The 15,660-nt window shown below is 36.1% G+C and overlaps 1 protein-coding gene across 1 annotated transcript; it reads right to left on the minus strand.

Moving 5' to 3' along the window:
* Positions 1-940: 940 nt before the first annotated feature.
* On the minus strand, positions 941-7,518 carry LOC132859956 (potassium channel subfamily K member 4). Its single transcript, XM_060890960.1, has 7 exons — positions 7,395-7,518; positions 5,951-6,215; positions 4,466-4,580; positions 4,156-4,316; positions 3,837-4,023; positions 2,954-3,096; positions 941-2,165 (listed from the first exon to the last, which is right to left on the minus strand). Exons 2-7 carry the CDS (start codon positions 6,137-6,139, stop codon positions 1,548-1,550), a joined length of 1,413 nt encoding a protein of 470 aa, XP_060746943.1. The 5' UTR covers positions 6,140-6,215; positions 7,395-7,518; the 3' UTR covers positions 941-1,547.
* Positions 7,519-15,660: the final 8,142 nt, after the last annotated feature.

A 15,660-nucleotide genomic window follows, 5' to 3' on the forward strand; every position in this document is an offset into this window, starting at 1 on the left:
CTTTTTTTTATATGACACATTGCACGTTTTATCCATTTAGAGTTGAAATGTCTTTACGTTATTATAGTGACTCTTACAGTCTAAGTTATAAAGCAATTCACAGCATTATAGAACTACAAATGGATAAAACATACAATGTGTACCTTATATAGACAGATATTAGGGTAATAAGACAAAAAAAAAAACAACAACTTGTCTATCACAGAAGTAACTGCATAGTCCTCTTTCCTGAAGTCTTGTTAAACAACTTAAAGGTTCAGATTTACCTTTAAATTATGTGGCAATTCTCTGATACTGGGGACTCCTTCGAAAAAATGCTAGGTAAACATTTTTGAAAAGCTATATCTGGAAGCCCCTTTGTAAGTTGTTGCTATAGAAGGATAACATATTAGAATGAGTGGATTAATGTAAATCTGCGATGTGTTGAAATTAAAATCAAAGCTTACTGACCAAACAGAGTCAAGACGTTAACAGAGCCATGGTAAAAAGGAATCACACGGCTTCAAAGTTCTTGCTTTTTTAGGGCATCCTTGCTTGAACAGCCTTTTAAAGAATGCACAGCTTTTCAGTAGGATTGATGTATTGGTCGTTCGAAAAAGAAAGACAAACTGTACTCTCATTATTATACACATTTATACAGTCAACATTTTTCTTTGTATTTCCTAGCTGCAGTCAGGGCTCAGGGTCAGCCACAGTTCAGTGCCTCAGAAGTTCTGCTTGCCGTGCTAAGATGAGGGTTTGCTGTTGACATGACATGTGCGATTTGTTTTGTACAAAGCAACAATTTGTGTATATACTCCAAGGGAACCAACAGTCATCCATCTACACAAGAGGCATTTTTTTCCACTGGTGTCCGCGGTTGGCTGATGGAAGCACAACAATTCCATTTGGAAGCTTTAATCATGTTTGTGACTACTTAATTGTTCTTTCTTTCTTTCTTTCTTTCTTTCTTTCTTTCTTTCTTTCTTTCTTTCTTTCTTTCTTTCTTTGTCAGTGAAAAATCACATTGACTCTAGTAACCCATTAGCCTAGAGGTTCACATATTTATTTATCAAAAACGTTGTCTTCATAAAGTGCACATGGGTACCTTGTATAAAGGATCCAACGTGAAAAGAAAAGCATTGATATGCAAAAGGCACACAGGCCGAAATCCTGGATCAGTAAGAAGCATCAGAATGTCAGAGAATGTTTGGGTTTGTAGTACAACCAGTTTGGTTTAATCAAGGAATTACTGTAAAGAGCAAAAAAGCAGGTTGAAGGCCACTATAAAAAGAACCGAAAGTGCTCAAACTTATTACACAGGCAATCCAGCTGCAGCTTTAAGAGCAGCCATAAGATGGAGCTAAGAGCTTTGCTTTGGTGTTTTTATGTCTCTCCCACCCAGTGTCATCAGACACATGCTTCTGTCCATGTAGTACTAAATCAGACATGAAGACATTAACAACAGAGGAAGTGTAAACTAGTAAAGTCTTTCCAACTCTCCCTAAAATGCACTTCTGAGAGAGGAATTTTCCCTCGCTTTAGATGCCTTGTGAGTTAAGGTGGAGTTAATGTGGTGACGCAGGAGGGGTGTTATTAGGTGGTGTTATTAGAATTCCTCCATTGGGTGCTGTGTGGTGCTGCTTGGAAGGGCTAGTTTTGGGTGTTTTCTTCCGTGCTTGTCTCCTTGGATGTCTTCTCTTAGCCTTGTGCAGTGCAGCCATTTTGGCTTCAGACCTGTCCAGGAGTGGGTCCAGGTGAAGCTTCCCACTAACAGCATCTGAAGACTCATCAATATAGGCCAGATTTTCTCCAAAGTAATCCAATGGTTGTGAGAATGTGGGGTCTGTTTTTTCTTTTCTCCGATCAATTTCTGGCACCTGCTCCGTCTGGGTTTCCTCTGAGTTTGTCTCAGATTCCGAGTATGATTCATTGGATGTATATGAGTATGAGGAGGATCCAGATGCGGATTGATCATCATAATATCTGTCTTCTTGTCTCCTCCTTTCTTCTGGACCGTTAATTCCTGGAACACTTTGGTCGGTTCTGTGACTACGGCTATGATGATGACGTTTTCGCCGCCTGCGCTTAAACGGGTCGTCAAGTTTGCCAGAGATACGGAAGTCCACAGACATGTTCTGGATGTTCTGGGTCCAGTCCGTGGCGTGGGCTCTTAGACCTTCCATCTGGGAAAGAGGAAAATTTACAGATGCATTGTTTTTATTCTATGAAGACAGTAGTCAATATAGTTTTGAGTCAGATTGATTTGGATGCAGTCCATTAAAAGCCAGTTTCTTGTCAAAATTGGCCAGTTGCCATTAAAAATCACATAACCAGTAGAAATTAAATGTCACATAATTAGTTAAATGAAGTCCATCTGCATTGCAAGTGTCAAATGTTCTCAATATGAATCACAGCATCATGAAGACTAAGGAACTAAGGATCAAAACCAGCCTGGGACAAAAATCAGTCAGGATTTGTTTATAAGCAATATCTCAGACTTTGCATGTCCGATGGAGCACTTTTAAATCCATTAATTAAAAATAGAAAGAATGTGGCACAACCACAACTTAGTCAACAAGCCCTAGTGATCAGGTAAAGAGGGGATCACGTCTGCAATCCCAAACATTTTTTAATACAAAAAAGTAAACACGTTTGCATATTATATTGATTTTTCCCGCACTCCAGTTTTATTGGGCTAGTCCATAGGTTCCAGTATGTAACACTAGATAATCTAGAAAAGTTCAGGGTGGTGAATATTTGTCGAATATTGCTATTTATCTTTAAAGAATTCCAATTGTTTTCAAAAAAGTTCAAATTTAATTCGCCATAAAATTCAATATAACATAATCTACCATTCTTATTAAAATGATTAACACAATCTCTAAAATGAAGTAATGAGATGTCCGTGCAGGCAGGTAATTACAAAACTGAAAGGCATCGGCCAACAAGACCGGTTCTTTCTATAACTTACCTCAGCACGGGTTTTTCTGGACAGGACTCGTAGCCAGTTCCCAATCATAGTGAGGATGGAGGCAAAGTAAGCCAGTCCAATTAGGATCCAGAACCACACCAGAGGTTTATACCAGTGTGCCATGCTCTCCTCCACTGTACTACCTAAGCAAAAGGTTTGAAGTAGTTAAATGACTTGAACAAGGCTAATCATGCCAACAGCTTACCACTAAAGGGCTAGCTGTAGATATCCTCATCGTCCTCCAGAGAGGAATAAAGCAAGAAATAAGCATCAGTCTCCTGATAGGTTCATGACTATAAGTTTTGAAGTAGTAGGACAACATTAAAAAAATTATTCAAGAGTCTATCACAATTTACTTAATCTATAGACATGTATCTAATGAATTTCTAAGATAATCCTGAAATAAAAAGCTGAGAATTGACAATAGACAGCCATCCAATTTTATACAGTATAGCAGCTCATTCTAAGCAGTTGTAGCTGTTCCTTTTTTTTTTTTTAACTCTGTTCAGTACAACAGTTGTGTTTCCCATTGCAGTATGTCAGATGCCCACAGTAAAACTAATATGATAAGCCATGTTTGCTGGGTTTCAGCAAAATTCCATCTAACCTACGATCCAAAAACCACACAGAAAACGTGAAACTAGAGCAAAATTGAGATACCAAAAAACAGATACATACTTTTAATTTTTTCCTCAGTCTTTGCAAGAGAAACAAGCAAACACCTTTATGCACACATCCTTTCCCCATTTTAAATTACACAATCCCCAACATTGTAATGAAACTATAGCTCTCGCTACCTTGTTTTACTTGAGAGAAGTTCATTGCAGTTTTTCATATCATGGAACAACTATTATAATGGATAAAATGAAGCTTGGAAATATACCTGGTACATAATCCCCAAAACCCACAGTGGTGAGGGTGATGACCACAAAATAGGCAGATTCCAGCAGTTCCCAAGTTTCCACCTCTTGGAAGACCAGAGTGGGCACGAAGACAAAGAGTATGCAGCCCAGCAGGATGGAGAGCACAGCAGAGATGATGCGAACAATAGTGGGACTGACTTTCCATTTCTGAAACAAATAATTTGGAGGCAAATTTAAAGTGCAAATTTTTTTTTTAGAGAAAATAGAATGTGTAATGAAATACATGCCAATGTAAAGGTTAATTTAATCAGTGATGCTTGCATCACCTCAGTATCTCACCAGGAATAGCATCTCTATCTTTGCAATAGCATGCCTCAGAACGGTTCCTAAATGGTCCCCTACTCCAGCTAGCAGGAAACCAAACATGGGGATCCCCACCAGGGCGTAGCAGATACAGAACAGCTTTCCCCATTCTGTCTTTGGGGAGATGTTCCCATAACCTGGAGCCACAGGAAAACGCTATGTGATTTGAGGCCCTGATATTTATAGAGAACTTGCAGGGTGAACAATCCATACAATGCATGAAGCAGGCCAGTGCCTGGAAGCTAAAAGGGAGCAGGGTTCATGCAGCATTTTGGAAATGCCATACCAATGGTGGTAATGATAGTGCCAGAGAAGAAGAAAGCACTGGCAATGTCCCAGCTGCTGCTGAACGTATCATTCTTATTTGGGACGACACCAACCCCGATGGCATTTGTAACTATCTACAGAGACATAAAGAATAATAGTTTAGACTGCTGGTATGTTTAGATAGCAACCAAGTACACACCAGGTTGGCATTCCTTCCACTTGATCAGATTACTGTGTATAAGGCATCACTGTGTAACCATGTGCTGAAACTTTAACAATGATACGTAATTCTATAAGCCATCACCTTAGTAGTTTTTTTTTTTCTAATTAGCTTATGGGAAAATGTCTTAGATGTAACAAAAAGAGTTGACTGCCAATTCAGGTGACTCCTTCTTCTTTGCACACTGCGTGTGACTGCACCTTGCATTTACGTTCACTGACCATTTTATTAAGTAGACCTGATATGGTGCACTTTTGTAGGGAAATAAGTAAAACTACAACATATACATATAAACGACACAATAATATATAATCAGTTCACTATAATCACTGATGATAAGGATGAATGGGGGATGACCTATATTTTAAATATGTCTGTTAAACTGGCTAATAATTTCTGTATAGTTACAGGGGAGGTGTATCACATAAATAAATTGTACAATGCTTGGATTTAGACTCGAGTAGAGAGAAAATGTACTCCGGTATACTGGGTTTCAGAAATGATTATGTATACAAGCATAAAGAGCAAAATATCCTGATATTGTTGTTTTGGTGATAATATGTAATATACTTAACAACTACAATTCAGGACGAATTTAAATTAAATTATGCAATAAAGGTGAAAATGTTTTTACATGAGGTGGATTTGTATTTATTTGAATTGGAGTACATGTATTGAAAAAAATAAAGTTCTTTGCTCAAAGAATCAGACCTGATTGTCTGGAACCAAAACAAGCAAACCGGTCACTGAAAATATAATCTTATTTTGCCAGTGTTGCCAGTCTTTCATTACGCATGATGGCACAAGACAATTTAGGGACATAACTGCAGGGAAGAGCGATGACATCCCAAAATGATTCACTACTAATAAACTACAATTAAATTATATGAAATGTGCAGTATTAAAATTTACAAGCAATCTGTAGTATGCACACTTTAACATAAAACGACTTTAATAGCCCAACTGTTGACAAATATTATTTCCCTGCATTAGCAATAAGATGGGGTTTTTAATATTTATAGTGTTTTATAGAGTTAAGTCTCAGGGGAAGTGGATGCAGGTTAAATTTTAAATTGAATAAACATATCAAACCAAGCATTTGACAAAATATATCTTTAAACAATTTCAAGCAATTCTGAAACACAAATAGAAATACAAATATATTGTATTATTGATGTTTAGAGTCTGAGTATTTCATTAAGATATATACACAGATATACTTAGATCAATGAGATCAACATTCGTAATTTAATATGAATAACCTAAAACTTTTTTCCCCAGTACCTCTATCAGATTTTGGATTGCTTCAGGGCTCATGCATGTATAATTGTCCAGGAATTTCTGTCGCTCCTTCAGAAACTCGTTGTGGCTCATTTTCTCAAATGGAGTCTCTAGGTAGTGAAGCACCAGCGCTCCCATGATCAGGTATGCTATCACACCTGTCAGGATGCACAGCAGCGTGGACCAGCGCATGGCTTTTCTTCCGTTCAGGTCCAAGGTCACCTGTTTCTTACTGTTGCTGCCAGTGCTGCTCCTGTCTGTACTGAGCCTGAGCAAGAAACAACAACACTCTCAAAAGCCTTTAGAATGCAAAATCTTTTTATTTATTTATTTATTTAGCTATATCATCAGATTAGTCAGTCAATAATGAGTGATAGTTCAATTAGCCTTCTAATTGGTTTTTATTTTAAACCCAATAGAAGTGATTCACTGCAAGAGTTGACTTGTAAACAATTAATCAGAGTAAATCATTGACACACTGGACGTTTCATGGATCAGACAAAGTCTAGGTTTCGATCACTTCATACTCACACCAGACTGATATTGTCCAGACCAAAGAAGGAAATAAAGCTTTCTATGTGTATGGTCTATTTACAGGTATGACAATAGATTTCTACTGCATCATTTCACAGGCGTTAATATCATTATTACGGCTTTAACAATGTTTTTTGTTTTAGACTTAATTCAATTAAGGAATCTATCTATTGAGTATTTGTGCTCGTTTGGTGCATTTATAGTTTATTTGAGTGTTATCATTAATTGAATACTCAAAAAAATAAATAAAGTATGAATAAAATAAAGTAAACTTACTTATTTATATTCTTAAGTTAATAAAAAAAAACATTTTGTGCACATGACAAATCTAAAAGGTGTCTTGTATATCCACTGACTCCTTTTAGTAAAAAGCACCCAATAACGTTGATCATTATAGAAAGAACTATTCAGAATTGTCTCAGATTTGTCATCTGCAGAGAACGTGTCATGTTACACAGAGTAGTAAATGCTATAGTTATTCATGTACATTGCAATAGGATTAAGCTAACAGACTCTAGTCTGGAAGCTGTGGATGAGCTCCAGTGGATCTACCAACCTCGCAATTCAAGCATAAATTATTTCAGGATGCTGGAATAAACAAATCTCATTTTAAATAATGATGTCTTTCATCTCCAGTCCTTTGCTTACCTCAGTGTAATTCTAGCCATATAGATGAGACAAATATAAAGAATTTGTAGTTTTTTGATACCAATGTTGTCTGGTTGCACATGAAAGTTGACTAACATAATAAGCTTTGGTAAAACTTGGTAAGATTTAACACTTGTATTCATAATCTGTTAATGTTATAGATTTGGATTTTTATTACAACTAAGTTTTGAGTCAGGTGATTTTTTTTTTCCTCAGGAGCTCATCCACACTCCATCACTTCGTCATGCTGGAATACTGTATGTACCTTTCTTGTCTGTTTTTTCTTTTCAGTTTTTTCCAGCTGTTTTTGTGGCTGAGGATGGAATCTCTAGACCCGTAACTGACGGGGAAATCTTCACAGTCAGACCGGGGAGACACTAATGACAAAGAAATAAAGATGCATCCTAAATTATAAGCAAGCACTCAGACTACAGCTGAACGTTATACATAAAAATTTTGTGTGTGTGTGAAGCGTTGGCTTTCATGAAAAATGTACACTGTAATCCCACTCTTTCTCTATATCCCCACCTCATGCATGGCTGACAATAAAGCTGTGTGTTTTTTTCACTTGTTGTCTAAGGCAGTTGTATAGGATGTGTTTGGCACCTCTTTACAGAGTCATGTTTTGGAACAGCATGCTACAGGAACAACCGCGTGTGCACCTGTGTTAAGTTATTAATTATATGAACCATATGCCGTTCACCAGAAGCCACTGGGTTCACAAAGGTGAACCAGAAAAACCGTAAAGAAATAATAAATATGTTTTAGCAGCTCTGGAGTGAGGCAGAAGTGACGTTCCATGATAATCGATGATGCAGTGAAGGAAAAGTCACGTCAGCTCTGTAAAAATAAATGAATACCCAAGGTGTTAATATCAGGGATAGCATTTTAACACCTTGACAACTGTGGAGGTCCATAAAGGAATAAGCTCAGGGTTAATGTGATTGTCTGTCACTACGGAGCATGTCGTATTTTGCTTGAGCGATGATGTTGATATTACTCGGTTGCATGAATAAATGATCTGACCACCCACAAGTTGTAATTAGATTTTATAGAGGGGTGAAGATTTAAGTGGTAAGCCTATACCCAAATACGGAGTATGATACGGAGAATTGTGTGTAGTGGTCCATCTGTGGCTGTGTGTACACGTGTGTGTGTGTGTGTGTGTGTGTGTGTGTGTGTGTGTGGGTTTGGGTGTGTGTGTGTGTAATGTCTAGATCACAGAGGTGAAGGAACACATTTGTGTGACAGTTTAATAGGCTTGAGCTAATTCAGATAGCAGGAGTTGCTGCTGACTCTACAGCTGCAAGATCAACATTAAAACATGAGCTGCACTGTACAAAATCAAATATACACATCATTTAATACACACATCCCATTACCCAAAGTGATATTTTAAGATCTCTGTGGAATGGCACCGGTTTATGGTTGAGAAAAATACTGATTTGTTTACTCAAAAGTTCAAATCCGCACACATTTGCTATTAAGTTGTGTAATAGAAAAAAGCACTATCGAAAGCAGTATAATTTGCACAACTTCAGCTGTGCAGCTACATGAGCATGCCATCATGACCAACTCTGATGCACAGCATATAAAGTGATCTAAAGCAGACATGCACAGTTACAAGCAAACATTTTACATGATATGAAGGCTAGTGTACACTTCTGTGTCAAGATGGTAAAAAATCTTCATGAACCATTTCACCTAATATACAATCATGAACGTAGACACTCACGCAGAGACACTCGTGTCCATGTCCATCTCCTACCTCAGAGTAAATGGTCCAGGATATTCAAAAAGGCAACCACAAAGAGTAGAACTCTATCCAGATAGATAGACACTGGGTGTGTGTGTGAGAGGGACTTTGCTGAGTGCCCAAGAAATAAAAAGATACTCAATCAAATTGCCTCGAAGTTTTAAGAGAGTGGTGCACCGAGTGTGTTTCAGTGAAAGAGGGTGGGCCAGACAGGGAAAGAGAGAGAGAGAGAGAGAGAGAGAGAGAGAGAGAGAGAGAGAGAGAGAGAGAGAGAGAGAGAGAGAGATGAAATGAATAGGTTCTACTGCGAGGGTGAGAGAGACACACAAAGAGAGCAAGAGAGAGAAATAAAGGGAGGGGTCGATGCAGATATTCTCAGCTTGACTGAGCTAGCTGCTTATTTCATAGTATCATCCATTTTACAATCTGTGAAGCCTGCTCTCTGTCACAGCTTGCAGAATTAACCTGTGACTCATGACTCCATATCTCGCTACACTGGTAAATAGAGGGTATTTCTCATTTCTGTATAAGGATATGAATAATTAATAACAGAGATAGCTAAAACTATATACTGTTCATTTATTGATTAAAGTTTTAAAGGATTAAATATGTATCAATGGAAATCAAACCTAAATATTTAAAACACAGATAAACGGCGAGTAATGCGAGTGTAACCATAACAGCCAAATTTACATAGAAAATAAATGCGAAATGAAATAAGTTTCATCGACAGTTTATCATACTGTGAGGAGAAACATGCCGTATGCTTTTATAAAACATTATTTTCCACATTTTTCCACATTATGTTCTAATATAAATCTAATATAATAACAACATATAAGTCATGATATGTGGAATAAGATAATGAAACATGATTATTTTATTCTTATTTTTGTAAACAGTTATTTATTTATACACTTCTTAAAAATTATTCTAAGGATTGTTAAAACTAAAAAAAAATAATTAATAAAAGTAATTTTTAAGAAACCTAAAAATTAAAACTTTTTTTTATTATTAAGAGGATATAATGACATGAAAATGAATGAATTTAACTTTAAATAAGAAACAAAATTAAAGAAACTGCAAAAAAAGAAACTGTAATTTAGTAAAAAAAAAAAAAAAAAAAGATTTATCAGTAACGCCTATCCTAATATTGTCATTTATTGTGTTAACCTGTGTTTAACCTTCTGTCACTATTTTTGTCTCTGTACATAATGTATGTTACAATCAACTCAACAAACAAGTCACCGAAGGCGTAAATCCATAACCTAGGAGTCATATTGCAGTCGTACTCTTCTGAGCATACTGGCCTTGGATATCTGATTTAAAAACTATTGAATATGACTTAGCAAAGTGTCACAGCAACTTCCCTGTAGACATCAGTAATTTTAGCTGAATCCCTCCATCCATACATCCATCCATCCATCTACACAAAGTCACAAGGAACCTGGAACCTATCCCAAAGAAGTCAGGCACAAGGTGAGGGACACCCTGGACAGGATGTCAAACCATCTCAGGGTTCACACACACACACACACACACACACACACACACACATTCCCACCTTCACAAACTATGGACAATTCAGAGATGTCAATCAGCCTCATGTCTTTGAACTGGATAAAAATAAAAAACAGTACACAGAGGAAACCCATGAAGCATGGGGAGAAGATGCACACAAGAGAATCATATCCCCCTACCCCAAAGGTGCAAGGCAAATGACTATATTAACCACTAAGCCACCATGCCTATGAAGCGCTGGTACTATGTGCATGACTTTAGACTACATAATTTTACACAAATGAGCAAATGAAATTGATATAATAGAGTGTACATTTGTTTAATTTTATCACTTTAAACGCCAAGTGACATAATAGGTTTCCTACATGGAAGCCATCTAATGTATCTGCAGGGAATGTTTGAAGAATTTCAATAGTTCAGCAATGGAAGGGAAATAATCACAATTAGGAAACTGTTTGTCATTGATTGATTAAAGTGAATGATGTTGATGTTGATTGTCAGGTTCAGCTCTGCAACCTCGCAATTCAAACATAAGCTACATCACATTGCATGAAGCAAAAAGAATATCCTCAGCTGCCAGTTCTCCCCTTCACAGGACTGTATTCTAGGGTGGGGAAGAAGGTGGGAAAAACATGGCTGATCCCCCACACATGGCAAGGCATGGCATGGTTTCTTCCAGCATTTCATTTCATAGTGGAAACCAGTGGAGTCCTAAAGGTCTGCAACAGTTGACACACAGCATAGCTTTATTCCCAAGGCTGTAATTCTCTAAAATAAGAACCATTCCCACATCCCTGCTCTCTGATGTAGTGCGTAACAAGTAACTGCTTAAATCACTCACTGCTCAGATACTTAACTGTACATTTTGAAAACTATACATCATTAAATTTTGCTATTATGTAAATTACTCAACACTTAATAATTAAACATATAATAAGAACAATAATAATTCTAGGGATAATAATAATAATATCAAAAACAATAAAATTAATAATAACAAAAATAACAATAAAAACAACAACAACAACAATAATAGTAGAAACAATAATAACAATAATAATAAAAACAATACTAACAATAATAATAATAATAATACTAATAAGGTGTAATAATGCGTACTATAATAATGTGTATTAATAATAGCAGCTTTATAATTTGCATACTTTTTCACTAATTAATATAACTGATACGCAATTGCTTTATTTATTTATTTATTTATTTACTTACTTACTAACTTACTTACTTACTTACTTATTAATGGTGCTTGCAATGCAACATTATTACTATTGTGCCGGACAAAACTTCGGCGCGTAACTTGTCCGCAGCTTTTGTCCTAGACCCATGAATGATGTGTCAAATCGACCGGCTCATTGAGGAGAGGTGTGCTATGACTTTTTTATAAGTGATCCGAGTACCGGTACTTCCGGTACCGGGTCTCAAAGTGGCCTTTTTTCCCATAGACTCCATAACTCGGCAAGCTTTTGAACTATCTACACCAAACTCGGCCAGCTCCTTTAGGGTGATACTCTGAGCAAAATTTTAAATTGGTGTACCGACTGGCCTTCCGGTTGTGCTGCAGCCCCGCCCCCAAAATATGCAAAATCAAAAAACTTTTTACAACATGGACGTGTGACATATCAAAACACTCAACACAATGAGGAAAACTTCCTCAAGAGTATTCAGATGACGTCACATGCTCGTCTTGACTAGCCTCCGGGATTTGCCACGTGCAAGCACCATTCACATTTTCTTCAGGAAATGTATGTCCTAGTTTATATTTATATTGCTATTTATTTATTATAATATTTTTTCACCAAAAGATATTCCTTGCACATCTTATAATTTGTGAATAAAATATTCTCCTTAAAAAAATCACACCAATCAAACGTTTACAAACGTTTTGTTGTTGTTGTTGCTGTTAAATAAGTTATTTAACATAAATAAAAGTAAATGTAGTAGATTTAGTAAAATAATCAATACCAGTCTTCAGCCATCAATTACACATCAGAACTGTGAGTACATCAGTGATGCTCTATTATTCATGATGATGTACCACTACACTGCCATGTCCACAAAAAATGGCTGCATCATCTTTCTTATACACGTGATCTTTACATAGTTCAACAATAATCTTTCTCGGCTGTTGAAGAGGGGACAGCTGTCCTGGAATAATCTTATAATCTTAACAGCCACTGGGGATACAACTCCGTTTGTAAAAGAGAGTAAACCGGGTGGAGATGATGGAAGAATGGCCTACAGTAATACCTCTGACATGGGCTGACTGTAACCACAGCATCTTGCTTTCCATCTATGAAAGTACACAACAACAGTTGCCCCAGTCCATTTGAACCAGCTGTTAAGTGGTCACATGCTTTCTGGGCACATAGTCCAAACTTTTTTAAGACCTGTCCTTTTGTGCTGGTTGTGCACAACAGTGATAAACCTGTTGTACTATGGCTCTCTATTTGACAAACTGGGATTTGTAATTAACTGATGTACTGCCATGCTTCTTACACTGGGCTTTGTGCCATTTTCAGTAAAAATGAAATACAATCAGTGACTGGATATTTTACTGAGGTGCCTTCGTTGTTCAGTAAATATTTCAAAGATATATATATATATGTGTGTGTGTGTGTGTGTGTGTGTGTGTTGCTGTCTGTGAGACCATGAATCGTGTACAATCTTGGGGAGTAGACTTACAATTTCATAAAGAAATCATAAAGTACATTCTAAATAGGTGAGTCATACGTGTTCGAAAGTGAAATCGGTGATCACATACACAGTATCCATTTGCAACCTGACAGCTCCTGAAGTATTCAGAACAACTTCCATTTGCAGCTTGATTCAGTTTGTTAGGAACTTTTGTGGCACTTTGCTCTTTCAATGCAATTTATATGAGAGTCTCCAGCTCTCTTCTCTTCCAGGCTCAGAATATGATTCAACAGCTGTTAAACAGGAGTCTTATTACTCACAGGGGAGGCAACGGTAAATCACTGTTGCCTCGTAAACTTATTCACAGATCGCTTTCACTGGCTAAATGTAAAAAATGTGTATATAAAAAATGACCATTGGCAGAATTTGATGATTTATTTAAGTAGGGAGAGTGGGAGTATTACAGAAGTAGTTTTCAATAGGAAAATTGAATATGATGTGTTAGAGTTGCTAAGAAAATCATGTCTGGCTGCTCTTTCTGATGATGCTTGGTGTATATTGGTGGTCTGTTATAGCACAGGGATCCCTGGTGTCCCCAGGTGTTGTTCAATGAAATAAACCCATAGTCAATAAAGGACATGCTTTAAATTTAGTGTGGCATGATCCTGTACACATCCTTTCAGAGGATCAACCGTACAAAACATGCCAGACGGCATTGAAGGACCAATCTCAATATATCATGGGACCTTACTCAGACAACATCTGCAAGCTGACTTCTTGCTCTTCCCAAATAATCATTCAGTGGATCAGTATGGACATTGCATGGCTAAGTGCTGAAATAGACACTGGTACAAGTGGAGATTCTGCTGATGTAAGAATATGCCATCTGCCACTTGAAGAACTGCCGTAATTCATGGATTTGTTTTGGTTGTAAGATCACAGGACGTATGTTTTGGCAAGTGATTTAACAGAGGTTCTTCATTTGAAAGTCATCATCTGAGGAAATGATTATAAGGAAAGACTATGTAGAACTTTTTTGTGGTGATTATTCTACCTTTATCAGAGCAGCATAATACAATTTAAGAAAAAGCAAAGCAAACAATACACAATATTTCTTTTATAAAAGATCTTAAATGAATAAATATTTATGACATCCAGTGTAAAAGCAGTGAATTATGTCTGGATATAATGAAACAAAAAACAAAATAAGCTTATTATTTTGGGAAAATGTGTTAATATTCTGATCTAATTAGGTTTTTAAATGTGTAGGCCGATGTACACGATAGTTTCTGATATACTGACGTAAACTAAAAAATATTTTTAATATAGGAAAATATTTAAAAAAAACAAACAAACAAACAAATAAATAAATAAATAAAACAATAAATAATTGTATTTAGTGTTTATAATTAAATAATTTATTAAATAATAACATATTTCTTTGTCTTTTTCTTTTTCTTTTTTTTGCTTTTGAAACAAATATCAGATCATTAAACCTAGGGTCAATGTTTTTTCTGGCTATTTTTAGAAAAAAATAAAAGTAAATATGTTTAGATTTAATAATCTTATATTTGTTTCCCTTGTTCAATATATCTTTTTTTAAACTGCACGCAAAAGGTATTAATGCATAAAAAAAGATTTAATAAAAGATTTTTACTTTTTTAACCTACAAATAAATAGATAATTAATTACACTATAATGAAAAAGGAGACTGGAACACAACCAAATTGATGAGCTTCTGGATGTTTGAGCACAAGCGGGCTAAGGATGGCCATGACTAAGGTTCCATTCAGAATGACTTGATGCTTAATGTATGTTGTAAAGAATTTCTCAAGCCATAGCACAAAAAAATGCCATCATGCTTTACTGGTTAGTATTATAATGTTTTTTCTTTGTTTTTGCAATGATGATCAAAGCAAAATGTACCCGACTTCAAGAAGAGATGGAAAGATAATGTAGATTTGGACCAATCCAGACTTTAACAAATAGAGATCAGTTCATTGCTGAGTCGCCTCTGCTCCAGTCTCAGGTACGCTAAATAAGATCAAATGTGATACCTTACCATCTCCTCTCTCAGCTCTTCTCTTTATTTCTCAGATTGCATATTTTCCTGACCACAGATTGATTACGTCCTACGTCCTGCCACAACACGGACAATCTCACTTTCCACTTCTTGCTCTTTATTTGTTACTTACCGTCCAAAGACTGAAGAATAAATTAAAGAATTGGAAGGTATCCTTCCGGTAAAATCCTTCCACAGAGATCACTGTCTATGTTCTTCTGTATTAAGGTAAAATGTCCTACCTGAAAGTCCTTGAGTCTTTGTTCGTTTTCTTTTTAACCTTAACAACATTCAAAGGCTTCTGTTACATTATACAATATGCAATCAAGATAATAGTTAGTATTATTTTGCTCTAAAATAAAGACTAAACTAATTTTACGATGAATACTGTAAATAGTGGTCACTGTTACATTTACAAAAAATGAACACATGACATTTTCCAAATCCCAAAATGACATATGATATCATACATTAAATTTACACCAAAATGGCATCTTAGCAATTATAATGGCCTTAAATATAAAAAGTATATAAAAGTAT

The sequence above is a fragment of the Tachysurus vachellii genome, chromosome 17 (genome assembly GCF_030014155.1).
Source record: "Tachysurus vachellii isolate PV-2020 chromosome 17, HZAU_Pvac_v1, whole genome shotgun sequence".
Classification (NCBI taxonomy): Eukaryota; Metazoa; Chordata; class Actinopteri; order Siluriformes; family Bagridae; genus Tachysurus; species Tachysurus vachellii.